General features: G+C 29.4%; 2 protein-coding genes across 2 annotated transcripts; one reads left to right on the top strand and one right to left on the bottom strand.

Moving 5' to 3' along the window:
- Positions 1-3,966: 3,966 nt before the first annotated feature.
- LOC101494067 (uncharacterized) lies at positions 3,967-4,311 on the bottom strand. Its single transcript, XM_004498463.1, has one exon. It carries the CDS (start codon positions 4,309-4,311, stop codon positions 3,967-3,969), a length of 345 nt encoding a protein of 114 aa, XP_004498520.1.
- Positions 4,312-11,729: 7,418 nt separating this feature from the next.
- LOC101505122 (aquaporin TIP4-1-like) lies at positions 11,730-13,657 on the top strand. Its single transcript, XM_004498414.4, has 3 exons — positions 11,730-11,934; positions 12,174-12,412; positions 13,073-13,657. Exons 1-3 carry the CDS (start codon positions 11,808-11,810, stop codon positions 13,448-13,450), a joined length of 744 nt encoding a protein of 247 aa, XP_004498471.1. The 5' UTR covers positions 11,730-11,807; the 3' UTR covers positions 13,451-13,657.
- Positions 13,658-14,440: the final 783 nt, after the last annotated feature.

A 14,440-nucleotide genomic window follows, 5' to 3' on the forward strand; every position in this document is an offset into this window, starting at 1 on the left:
TTCTTACTTGCTATTTACGTTGCATTATCTTCATCACTTTGTGCACACAACACACCCTGTGCATTTTATTTTGTATGTTGAGAATGTTCTCTTGAGTCTTGTTTCAAGTTCTCTCTAGTATATCTACCTTTGAGTGCCAACCTTAGCATATGCTACATAAATTTTGTTGGCTTTTCCTATATATGCAGTTTGATTTGTTGTCATACAAGTGTAATCACATTTTATCTCTTCCTCTAACAATGTTTCTCATTTCAAACCATGTTAGAAGACAATCCAACAATTCAACAATGTTACTTCATTGCTTAGTTAAGGCAACAATATTTAAGACTGACCTCCATGATTTCTTTCAATGTCCACTATGTATTACTCATCGTATTCTAAATGAACTGCATCAAGTTTATACTTTCATAAATATAATCAATAAATTGATTGAGTATTAACTTGTGGAGGTTTAACTACATATATAGTTGACGGGTGAAGATGCAAATTCACTGTTAGAATTTTATGTTGTTGAAATTAATTATGAAAAGTAAATATAGTGTTGAAATTCAAGAGCGAGCTATTAGTCGCACATTAGATGAAAATAAGAAATGAAGGATATATAAAATATACACTTAATGCCTTAAAGTTTTGAATGAAGATTTAGTTTCCAAATTATTTGTGTAGCTTTTAACTCAATGTGGAGATCTCTTCGAATTTTAGGCTCCCTTCATAACACAACATTAGTATCAAAGGTGGTGGTGATTAAAGGTGACTGACTCTTTGTATCAAAAGTTTTTCTAGCATATGATATGTTGTTCAAACCTTGATGTGGTTTCTTGTAGACAAATGTGGAGGTATATATATATATATATATGGTGTTAATTAATCTTCTTTCATGATCCAACACATCCTTTATCTCCTATTATCATTGTTGGAACAAGTTGTATAATTGAGAGGAATTGAAATTGAAAAGAAAAAAGAAGAAAACAGATATTGATTATCAGTCTGGAGAATGTTCTCTGTTTTTCATTAGTAATTTTCAAACAGTTTTACACCATTTTATAGTATCTTACAAACGTAAATCTCAACTAACTTCTAACAGTCTTTACAACTTCTTAACCATCCTAACTAAATTACTATCATATTACAATCATTTTGAATTATCCATACCTAACACTCTTCCTAATTCAACATGATTAAGGTAGTGTTACTCTAAGCTTGTCTCTCATCTCTTGGAACTTCACCTTCTTCAAGCATTTGGTTAGGATGTCAGTCTTTTGATCCTTGGTGTTGCAATGCTCCAATTTTATTTTGCCTTTTGTAACTTGATCCATTAAGAAGTGAAATCTTGTTTCTATGTGTTTGCTCCTTCCATGGACACTCGGATTCTTGCTAGGTCTATAGCTGATTTATTGTCTATCTCCATCTTCACTACATCATTACTTCTCAGTCCCAGTTCTGCCAGCCATACAGCTTGGCATGCTCCCATGGATGCAGCCACATATTCAGCTTCACAAGTAGACAATGCGACTATGCTTTGCTTCCTTGAACACTATGAGATTGGTGACTCATTTATCATGAAAACATAGCCAGAGGTTTTCTTCCTATCATCTTTATCTCCACACCAATATGCATCAGTGAACTCAATCGAACCAGCTTCAACTCCAGCCTGCTTTTTAGCATAGTGCAGTCCCAGCTCACTTGTTTCCTTGATGTACCTCAAAGTTCTTTTAGCTGCCAAATAGTGAGATGTTCTAGGCTTTTCCATGTACCTACTAACCAGTCCAACACTGTGAGCTATGTTTGGTCGTGTGTTGCACAAATATCTCAATGATCCTACTAATTGTTTGAATGTTGTAGAGTCAACCAACTCCTCATTGCCTTCTTTTGTTAGGACCATGCTTGCTTCTATTAGTGTATCAGCCCCATTGCAGTATTTCATCTTGAATCTTCTTAGTACATCATTAGCATACTTCTTTTGGTGCATAAAAATTCTATTTTCTTTGCTTACAAACTCAATACCAAGGAAGTATGATAGCATGTCTAGATCAGTCATCTCGAATTCCTTTTTTTCCATTTTGATTTTGAACTCATGGATCTTTGCTTCATTGCTACCATTCAACAATAAATCATCCACATACAAGCATATCAGCAGTGCAGGTGTTGCTACTTTCTTCTTGACATAAACTCCATGCTCATTGACACATTTTTCAAATTTTTATTCGATGAGGATTTTGTCAATTATCTTATTCCAGGCCCTATGAGCTTGCTTCAGGCCATATAGTGTTTTCTTCAGCTTATATACACTGTCTTCCTTGCCTCTTACTTCATATCCTGGTGGCTGCTTCACATACACTTCTTCCTCCAATGATCCATTGAGGAATGCTGATTTAACATCCAATTGATGCATAGACCAGCCTTTGTAATTGGCCATTGAGACTACCATCCTCAATGTTTCAATTATAGCTACTAGGGCAAATACCTCATCATAGTTCAGCCCATGTTTCTGCAAAAATCCTTTTGCTACAAGTTTGGCCTTGTACCTGGCAACCTGCCCATCAGGTTTCAATTTCAGTTTATAGACCCATTTCACATCAATTGGTATCTTGTTCACTGGCAGGTTCATCAGCTCCCATGTCTTGTTCTTCTTTATGGCTTTGAGATCATCATCCATTATTGCTCTCCATCTAAGATCACTCAAGGCTTTTTCATCACTTGTTGGTTCTGATTCAGCCAACAGAGCAAAATGTGTTAATTATCCATCTGCATTGATGGCTGAGTCAGATGTCACCTCATATGGTTGCAATCTGACTAAAGGCTGCCTAGTTCTTTCAGGCCTTCTCATAGACTCAAGAAGTGGCTGACTTGATGTTCCTGCAGGTTGGCCTTCATCAAGTCCCACTACTTCTGCACTACTGGCTGGACTGATGGAGCTGGCTGCACTACTCGAGCGGGCTTCACTTATTTTCCATTCCCATCCTCTTGATTCATCCATCAGTATGTCCCTGCTTATCACCACCTTGTTCTTATCTGGATCATATAACTTGTAAGCTTCAATGGCATCATATTCCAGCAGCACCATTTGTTTAACCCTATCATCAAGTTTTTTTTTTTTTTTTCTGTTTTGAACTGGCACATGCCTGAAGCATAATGAGTCAAACACTCTCAGATGATTCACAACTGGATTTCTTCTAGTCCAAGCTTCTTCAGGTGTCCTTGTGCTCAGTCTATTGGTTGAACACATATTCAAAATGTACATTGTTGTTGATACTGCTTCCCCCCAGAATCTATGAGGCATTTTCTTCCTCTTCAACATACTTCTGACCATGTTCACTATAGTTCTGTTTCTTTTTTCAACTGTATCATTATGTTGGAGAGTGTATGATGCAGTCACTTCATACAATATCCCTTCTTTTTCACAAAAATCGTGGAATTCATGAAAATTATATTATCCCCTCCATATGTCTTGATGATTTTCATACTAAAGCCACTTTGTTTTTAAACCATTATCTTGAATTTTTTTAAGTATCTCAAGCACTTCATTCTTTCTCTTGATTAGATATACTCAAAATTTCCTTGTAAAATCATCAATGAATGATACAAAGTAATGATTACCTACTATTGATATTTCTTCAACAGGACCGACCACAAACATCAGAGTAGATTATCTCAATCATTCTTGAAGATCGAGTTGGCACTTCAGCCTTGAATGAGTTTCTTTGTTGTTTGGCCTGACAACATTCTTCACACAACTCATTTGGCATTTTAATTTCTGGAATTCCTTGCACCACTTTCTTATTATGCAACATTTGAAGATTTCTGAAATTTAAATGTCCAAACCTTTGATGCCACAATCAATCTTCATTCCTGATTTCAACAGTTAGGAACTTGTTCTCATTGATCTGGATATCAATCTTAAAAGACTCTATTTTTAGACAGTAGTGCCTTCAAGAACAGTCTTCTTGAACTATCAAACAATATCATTTAACCATGCTCCATCTTCATAGAATACCCCTTTTCAAGCAGCTGTTCAAGGCTTAACATATTGTTCTTCATGTTTGACACATACAACGCACCACATATGAATGATTGTTTGCCATCTCTCCTTTGAATCAACACTTTTCCTACTCCTTCTGCATTTACTGAACTATTATTTGCAAACCTGATCTCCCTTTTCACCTTCTCATCAATGCTTACAAACCAATCTTTATGGTCAGTCATGTGATTTGAACAACATGTGTCAAGGTACCACTGCTCTGGGCAATCATCATTTGACTTTGTTGTAGCCATTAACAACACCTCATCTGAGTCTGAATCCTCAACTGTCATTTGAGCTTCATCATCCTCTCTTTGAACCTTCTTGGATCTGCATTCATTTGCAAAATGCCCCATTTTTTACAATTGTAACATTGGATTCCTTTCTTGTTGAATTTTTTCTTGTCATTTGAATTCTTGTTGTTGTTATCACTTTGGTTAGTCTTCTTGCTAACTTGGGCCTGTAGGGCCTGTATTTGAGATGCTGGAGTTGTTGCACATCTTTCTCTTACTCTCGGTTCACGAGCTTCAAGATAGCCTTGCAAATCTTCCACCTTCATCTTATCAAGACCCTTTGATTCTTCAATGGCCACCACAATATGATAATACCTTGGTGTTAATGTTCTAAGAATATTTTTAATAACCACCACTTCAGTTGATAATTCACCATTTGTTCTCATCTGATTAACAACAATTTGCACACGATTGAAATGATCTGTCACAACTTCATCTTCTTCCATCTACAATAGTTCGTATTGCATTCTTAGCATTTAGAGCTTCACTTTCTTGGCCTTTTCCCCACCTGTATAGTACTTGATCAAGATCTCCCATGCCTCCTTTGATGTAGACGCCTTCGAAATCCTCTCAAATTTAATCTTTTTTCTTGCAATCTTTGAATGTTGTTTGTTGTCTTTCCGTTGGATTCGCACGAAGTTGTTCATAGCCATCTTGAACAATCTCAAACACTTCGTGAGATCCCAACAATGATCTCATTGATGCATACCACCTATCCCAATTCTTCCCATCAAGGATTGGTAAATTCGATGAAAATCCTCCGCCATTCATGTATTCTTTCTTTTCTTTCACTTACACTTGTGCTTCCCAATTTTAGATTCCCTCTCACACTTGCACTTGTGTTTCCCAAGAATTATAACTCAAGCTCTTGATGCCAATTGTTGGAACATGTTGTATAATTAAGAGAAATTGAAATTGAGAAGAAAACAGAAAGTTCAAAAAACAAAGATTGATTATCAGTCTGAAGAATGTTCTCCGTTTTTCATTAGTAATTTTCAAACAGTTATACACCCTTTTATAATATATTACAAAACTAAATCTCAACTAACTTTTAATCAACTTCTAACCGTCTTAACAATTATTTTACAATCATTTTAAATTAACCACAATTAATAATTTTTAAGTAAAATTGAATATTTAAGTATAATTGAAGAGATTACTCTCTTAAAACGTGTGAGATTTAAATAAACAACAAACTCTTAGAAATTTTTTTAATGTTGTTATATATGTGGTATCTTACTTTAAGTCAAAGTTAAATCATACATAGATTTGACCTTGTGTTCTTTTTATATGTCACAAGAGATTTGACCTTGTGTTCTTTTTATATGTCACAAGATAATTGAGACGGAGCAGAAGTGAAATATTGGAGTAGTAACCATCATCATCATTATAGATCATGATCGCACTAAGTAGAGAACGAAACAAAAGAACTATATTATATTACTTTGCATGGCTCTCAAACCACTAATTAATTTAAGTAATTCAAGGGAGTAATATATATAGACATTTATTTATGTTTGTTTTCATATGTAAAGTTCATTGGTCGAGGAGTAGTGGAATGGTACCATCATTATCATCATGATTATAGCACATTGATCGTGGAGAGTGGAATGAAAAAACATAATGATTCATTATGTTCTATTTGTGTGGCGCTCAAACCACTAATTGTAATTATTTAGATACAATTATGAAGATGACTTTTTTTCTAAAGTAGGAATCTGAGCTATGTACGTACTCTCAAATTTACAATAGTCACACATATGTAAAATGCAATTTTTTAACCATATTGTGTATTCTTTGTTGACATGTGTCATAATTAGGACATTTGTCAGTAATATAACGTTGTCTGCAGTATATTATTTATCAAAGAGGTTTTCACATTATTAATAAAAAGTTGTACATATAATTTTGTGGAGTGTGAGTCAACTCCTTATCAATTAAACTAATTTTCATTGGCACATGTTCATTCTATATAATAATCAATTTTATGCATCAAACTTAATTCATGCATTATTACTTTTAAGTATTCGTTTTTTAATAAAGTAACTTTATATTTATAAATAAGAGTTAAATAAATATTTAGTCTTTATAAAATCTTAATATTTTATTTTTAATCTTTATAAAAAAATTCTTAACTTTTTATTCTCAACAAGATGTCCATTTTTATTTGTAATCTTTGTTTTCAGGTCTACTCGTATATGTTTCAGATTTTTAAATGATTTTTTGCACTTATATTTGAGATATTATAAACATCTCCCTTACAATGGATAAATTAAATATGAACTTTTAAGATTTTACCGCTAGAAAATTATATTTCATTCACATTTTTTTAAATAATTTTAAATTTTTGTGAGAGGTATTTTTATAATGTTCTAAAGATAGTAAAATTTCATTCAAAAATTTGAAGGGTGCACATGAATTAACATAAAAGTAAAGAAAAAAATTTATTAAAAAAGGAAAGATTTTATAGACTAAAAAGTTAAGAATTTTATTATAAAAATTAAAAATAAAATTTTGAAATTTTATAAGAACTAAAAAATTATTTTAAGTCTATAATTAATTTATTACATTTTGATTTTTCATGACTTATAAATAAAATAAATAAATAAATTTATAATGATATATTTTTTAAGTATGAAATTTAGTTGTCACAAATTTTTAAAAGTTTTTAGTCATACAACTTAACTAGTGTTCCACTTATTCAACTAATTATCCACTAACCCAATACTTTAACGACCATTAGATCGAGTCTTAAAACACTTGTAGGAACTCATAAGGCATTGATGGTGCAAAATTAAAATTAAAATGAAAAGTTCATTCACAATTAAAAATTGATATTAATTAATGTATTATACTACATTTGCTCTTATATAAAAAAAAATTATATTAACAAAAATTAATGTATTTGATTCAAAATTTTAACTACACACGTCAATTTTTATTGACTTAATTTTCTTTTATATACAAAAATTATAGTCACCATATAGCCATTTTATTGATATACGGCGTTCATGTGTCAAATGATTCATTACATTTATTTCTTTTAATTTATTTAATATTTACTTTTTCCCTCACTCTACTTTCCTCTAATTTATCCTCCCTCTCTTGCAAGAACTTTCTCTCTCCCTCCCTATCTCTCCATATCACTCTTTCTCCTCTCTCTCTTATTGAATAAAATTTTTGCATGGACTAAATTAAAAATATGTGAATTTTTTAGGAGTAAGTTTTATAATAAGGAAAAAAGTGCATTGCAATAATTTTTTACTTTAGGTCACGCTAGCTTTGCCAATAGCTGAAAATCGTGGTCATAATGGGTAATAGGCAATAATTTGTCACATGTGGTAGGCTTCTACTTTTGTGACCTCTCATATATAAAAAACTATTGCCTATTCTTTTTAATCTACGGTTGGAAAATTGGGCATAAATTTTAGTGGTCCTAAATTTTTAATTTTGAAGATGTTGTCAAGGCTATGCTTGATTTTATCTATTCCAATAAGGTTGTTTCTAGAGAAAATCAAATCATCCACATAGATGGGGTTGATCCTAAAGGGTGAGTTGGAGTATTTTGTAAAAAGGAATGGTCATGTTGAGATTAAGAGTGACCATAGGTGATGAAAAAAGATGAAAATTTGGGCAAAGCATTGACGGTTTGCTTGAGACCATAAATGGACTTGGTAAGATGACATATTTGATTAGGAGTGGATAATTTGAGACTAGGAGGAAATGTCTTGTAGACTTCTTCTTTTAAGTCACCATAAAGAAAAGTGTTGTTGACATCTAATTATTGAAGAAGCCAATTCTTAGAAGATGTAATAGCCATAACAAGCCTAAAAAATTATAATAGAAAAATAGTAGTAACAAATTGAGATACAACATGAGAATAAGGGAATTGGTTTTCATAAAATATAACATTCCATGAAATAGAAATTCATCTAGTATGAATATCTAGAAAAATATAACCTTTAGTACAACTCTTGAAACCAAGGAACACACATTTAGTTTCCCCGGGATCAAGTTTACCTCTTCTATTTATCAAAGTTGAAGCAAAACAAAAACTCCCAAAAATCTTAAGATCAATAAGGGTGAAAGCTATACAATAAAGATCCTCATAGGTGATTTACCTTTCAAAAGGTGTAGGCAAAGATATGATCAAAAATATTGAGGCAGTTTAGAATGAAAAATGAGAGATCAAACAACAATAAAAATATATATATGTTTTCATTCAGAAACAAAATTTTGTCGTGGTGTTTAAATTCACAAAAGTTTGGTGCAAGATGCCAACGTTAGATAAAAATTAATGCATAAAAAACTCAAGGTCATTATCCGATCGAATGGCATTTAGTTTGCAATCAAACCTTGTGGTAACTAAAGCAACAAAATTCTTAACTAGAGGTTTAGTCTCCTCTTGCATTTCATTAAAAATAACCAAATATGTCTTGTGAGTAACAAAATAACCAAATAGTAGAGCTAATGGAAAATGGGAGTTTAGATTGGATAACAAATGACATGAATCACACACTTTAGTGCAAGAATATTTAATAAAAGGACCCCATGCCGGTAATGCCATAGATAAAAAAATTATCATTAATATGTAGTAAACTAGAATCAACCAAAGCAATAACATAATTGTCATCAATGTGAGTTACAAGATCTAAAGTATTATTACATGTGTATTTAACATAAGCACTAGTGTGATTAGGTATTTAACATTGTTGAGCAGCACAAAAGGATCCTTAAAGAAAAGGATTTGTCATTGAAGAAGAGAATAAGAATAAATTTTTTTAAGCCTCAATTTTGTAAGTTCATTAATTATTGGCCTCAACCCATAAGTTCATTAATTATTTACAATAAATTTCAAAATTGATAGTTTTGGAAGTTTTAAATTTTTCGAAATAAAAATTACATTTCGAAAATTTACAAAGTTTCGAAAGTTTCCAAATCTTAAAATTTTCAAAATAAGGATTACATTTCAAAAAATTCGAAAGTTTTGAAATATTCTAAAATTTCCAAATCTAGAAAGTTTCAAAATCTATAAATTTTCGAAATAAGGATTACATTTCAAAAATTTGGAAATTTTCTAAATAAGGATTATATTTCGAAAATTTAGAAAGTTTCCAAATCATGAAATTTTCAAAATAAGGATTACATTTTGAAAATATGGAAAGCTTCGAAAGTTTCCAAAACTTAAAAGTTTCGAAAGTTTTGAAATTTTCCTATTTCGAAAGTTTTAAATTGTAAGAAAATTTTGAAAATTCTAGAAATTGTCATTTCAAAACTTTCGAATATTCTGGAAAGAGGGTGAAAAAATGAGAAGTTAAAAAAGTTGAAGGACAAAATTGTATTTTCACGTTGATTGAGGGGTGGCAGATTTAGATGTAGGGGTGCATGGTACAATCCTAAAAAAATTATAGTATAAAAGGTCTCAAAACCAAAAAGATCTTAAAATTTTGTGGGTTTAGTGAAATCTATCGGTCTACTTTTTCAAAACAAATTCAATATTTTTAAAAAAAAAATTTCAATTTTTTAAAAAAAAATTTCAATTTTTTTTTTTTTCCTCAAAACTTTTCGACAAAAAAGATTTACAATTTTTTTTATGTTTTCTCGAAAAAAAAAAATTATTCGAAAAAAAAAATCGATATTACCAAGAAAAATAATTTTTTGATTTTGTTCACAAAATTCTTCGAGATAAAAATAATTTAAAATTTTTTCCGAAAAAGATATGTTTTAGAATTTTTTGATATATTTTTTTGAGAAAAATAAATTTTAAATTTTTTTAAAAAAAATCTCAATTAACAAAAAATTGAGCCTATAAATCCTTCACTTAAGCCCATAAAAAATAACAAAATAATAAATTGAGACTTTAAAAAATTTATTTTTATAGAAGATCTAATTTTATAGTCTTAGTAAGAGATTTTTAAGAGAGGACTTTGAGAGTTTATTACTAGCTCTAATTTTCATTAAATATAGGATTTCGTGACAAATATCATTCATTTTTTTTATACCATTCTTATTTTCTAATATTCTCTAGTTAGTTTATACTAATTTATAAATGAATTATAAAGCAAAATATATCAAATTATGCGTATTAATAAAAATAATTGATTACATTTTTTATATTTATAAGTTATTAATTTTAGAAGAAATTGAACATGTGATTTTTTTGTCATTTCAAAACTCAATTTCACTAAATTATCTCATGACTTTCTAGTTGATAACATTTAGTATATGTACTTTCAATAATAAAAAGTTAACTTTATTGTCTAAACTATTTTCCATGACTAATAAATTGGATTGCTTTAAAAATAAAAATAAAAATAAAAATAAATAAAATTAAGGATCTTTAGAGATACCATTATTAAATAAAAGAAAAATTTGTGATATTTACTTATATTTTATTTATAAAAAATTTAATTTTACATATATTTCATATTGGATATAATTATAAATTAAGGCTATGTAATCACCTTTTAATATTTTATTTTATTTTATTTTTCTACATTTTTCTCATATAAGTTACATCAAGCTAAAGTTGTAAGAAAGTATGGAGAAGAAGGTGAAAAGAATATGATTGAAATTGAGAATTCAATTATTCCATTCCACGGATTTAGATCCACTCCCACAAATACTCTCTACAATATTTGATTTCTCACTCTCTCTCTAAAATATTTAATCACCTCTTTATTTTCCTTCTCCTTCTATACTTTCACTCACATTATTTTTTGTTAGAGAGGAATGCATGCATGAGAGAATACACATCCTTCTCTTACACATTGCAATTATTTTAATTTAACTTAATTAATGACGCTTAGTTTTTTATAAGTTGTGCCAAAAAAAGTGTATTGTTCATGTGACTGAACTTCAAAATAAGATTGAATTACAATGCAATCAAAACTTTATAACTGCATGCACACATCTGATTTCAGTCGTCCGATTAAGAATAAATTATCAAATTTTAAGATCACCATTTTTGTTTATAAAAAACTTAAAACATACCTTAAAATCTTTACTATTCGATTATGATGGGACAGTAGAGATGCATGTATAGATGCTTATGATTGATTTTTAGTTATATTTGAAGTCAATATACACATGCATTTTTTAGTTTATAATGAAAATTGGAAGGAGTGTATATACATCAAAATAATTGAGCGTAAAATACTAGTATATCCAGCGAATCAATGTGCAAATTATAATAAAGTCAACTTGTCCATCTCCATCATTTTACCAACGCAGCTTCCACTTACGAAAAAAGTTGACATAATAATAATAATAATAATAATAATAATAATAATAATAATAATAATAATAATAATAATAATAATAATAATAATAATATATAATTTTTTTTTGACAAAATAATAATATAATAATACAAATGTACTTTTGTTTGCCTTTATAAATTGGAAGGTTAATTTGTTTGATCCCATGTTCCACTATTGAGTGTAGGAAGCACTTAATTATTTGATCATTCATTGCAAATTGCAATAATCAAAGTCATGGCCAAAATCGCGTTAGGAACAACAAGAGAGGCCACTCAACCAGATTGCATTCAAGCTCTAATCGTTGAATTCATTGCCACTTTTCTCTTTGTTTTTGCTGGTGTTGGTTCTGCCATGACTGCTGGTATATTTACCGTACACCTATTATTATTATTATCACAATAATAATATTATTTTACATTTCAAATTAATTATTCTTCGTCCATTAATTTCGTGAATTTGGATCATTTAATAAAATTATAAGATATCAAAATATTAATTTTTTAATATTGAATTTGATTGATTTTTATAAAATGAAGAATAATGTCTCTCTTTTATAAATTTATTTGAGATCTTATTTGTATTCTATGTGACATTTAATAGATAAGCTAAGTGGAGATGCATTAGTGGGATTGTTTTTTGTGGCTATAGCACATGCTCTTGTGGTGGCTGTAATGATCTCCGCCGCTCACATTTCCGGTGGCCATTTGAATCCGGCGGTGACGCTAGGTCTCCTTGCCGGCGGCCACATCACTGTGTTCCGTTCAATTCTATATTGGATTGATCAATTAATAGCATCTGCTGCAGCTTCTTATCTTCTGTATTATCTCTCTGGTGGATTGGTAAGTTTCTATGCAAAATTATATCATTATTATTGGATTCACTCAATTTTACTTTAATTTTTTCAATTCAAACATAATGGGATATATGTAACAATTAAAATAGAAAAATATTCATTAGTTTAATGAAGTTTATGAAATGTCTGTTTTATTTTATTTTATTTTTTTTTGTTAAATAACACTGGTTCATTAACTTAATTTCAGTTAACATTTTAGTCTTTTATTTTAATTTTAAGTTACAATTTAATATGTTTTAAAATGTCAACAATGTTACTTTTTTTCTTACAATAATTCAAAAATTCATCAAAATTTTCAAACAAAATTCATAAAACTAATAATCATCTTCAATATAATGCAGATTTCATCGAATACATAACTCAAATATTCAAATAAATTTATATTTTTATCTCTAACAATATCAAATTTATCGAATAAAAAATAAAAATAAAAATTTATTTTTATCCATATGGTAGTTTCTTAATAGAAAAATATTTTTCTTTTCAATAGAGAAAGTTATCATTTTTATCCATCCAATTGATAATTTCAATAAGTATAAATATATTTTGGATTATAAAAGGGAAAAAGATAATACCATTTTTTGTCTTTTATTGTTGGAAAGTTATTAAGAATATGATTGTACAATGAATCTTGCATGTTATACAGACAACTCCAGCTCATACACTTGCAAGTGGAATAGGGTACACACAAGGTGTAGTTTGGGAGATTGTGTTGACATTCTCTTTGTTATTCACTGTTTATGCAACCATGGTTGATCCAAAGAAGGGAGCACTTAATGGGCTTGGCCCAACTTTAGTTGGGTTTGTGGTAGGGGCCAATATTCTAGCTGGTGGGGCTTTCTCTGCTGCTTCAATGAACCCAGCAAGATCTTTTGGGCCTGCTTTGGTTAGTGGAAATTGGACTGATCATTGGGTTTATTGGGTTGGGCCACTTATTGGTGGTGGGCTTGCTGGTTTCATTTATGAGAATTTCTTCATTAATAGAGATCATGTCCCTCTAGTTGTAGATGAAGAAAGTTACTAAGTTAGATTTTTTCCTTAGGAACTTGCATGAAATTTGTGCTATTGTGCTTTAATATGGACATACATGTGGGATTATGCTTTACTCAGCCAATCAGTATGTATTTTATTTTTGGGTTTGATGGAGTGATAAAAAAATAAAATGAAATGTATATGTCAAACATTTTATTTTATGTGTCAATTAATATCGAACATTTGTTTCGTTCGCGTATGATTTATATAATTAGTGTATCATAATTTTAATTATAAGTTTATCTAGAAGATATTCAAATCATGCTAATAGTTAAATACACATTCTTCTTTTAATTAATTAGCACATGAATAAGAATATTTTAACTAATTGACCACATTTATCATATGTAGGATTTATACAATAAATTATATTTTATGTATTATAATTTTTTTGTTTCATTAAAATTTATTATTATAAATCTTTTTATTTTTATCTGAAAAATATTTAAGAGACACATTATTATTAAAATAAAAATTTAATGAAAATTATCTTCTAAGTAATTAATTAATGACGAACATTTATTTTTCATTTCCACATTTGATTTCATACCTTCCATTTTTAGCAGTGTTAATTAACCCTGTTTAAAGTCAGAGATGACATGTTTTTAGCTTTTTACACTTTTAGAGTTTCGTTGGTTGGATTAATCCAAAGCTTGAAATTCGGAATATTAAAAAGATGGAGACAATGAGTCAATGAATGAAGGAGGGGATTCACATGCACTTCATTTCTTTTGTACTCCATCAATTTAAAAAGGATTGTTGTTTTAGTAAAAAAAAATTAAATAATTGTTACTTTATTTTTTAAAAGCGATATTAATTATTTTATTTAAAAAAAATCTAAATTACATTTATTTCACTATTATCTCCAAATTTATAATATATGTCCTTTCAAGTTATTACATTTTACTATATATTAGTAGTCAATAAATAATATCTACAGTTTTGTAAAATTGTTAGACTTCCTCATTTATTTATTATTATT

This window comes from Cicer arietinum, chromosome 4 (assembly GCF_000331145.2).
Source record: "Cicer arietinum cultivar CDC Frontier isolate Library 1 chromosome 4, Cicar.CDCFrontier_v2.0, whole genome shotgun sequence".
Taxonomy (NCBI): Eukaryota; Viridiplantae; Streptophyta; class Magnoliopsida; order Fabales; family Fabaceae; genus Cicer; species Cicer arietinum.

What these genes read in the sequence shown, in the direction of transcription:
- LOC101505122 (XM_004498414.4), top strand. Translation starts at nt 11,808, where the DNA reads ATGGCCAAAATCGCGTTAGGAACAACAAGAGAGGCCACTCAACCAGAT. An exon ending in TGGTTCTGCCATGACTGCTG is followed by an intron (nt 11,935 to 12,173) that starts GTATATTTACCG and finishes GACATTTAATAG; the next exon opens with ATAAGCTAAGTGGAGATGCA. An exon ending in ATTATCTCTCTGGTGGATTG is followed by an intron (nt 12,413 to 13,072) that starts GTAAGTTTCTAT and finishes CATGTTATACAG; the next exon opens with ACAACTCCAGCTCATACACT.
- LOC101494067 (XM_004498463.1), bottom strand. Translation starts at nt 4,311, where the DNA reads ATGACAGTTGAGGATTCAGACTCAGATGAGGTGTTGTTAATGGCTACA.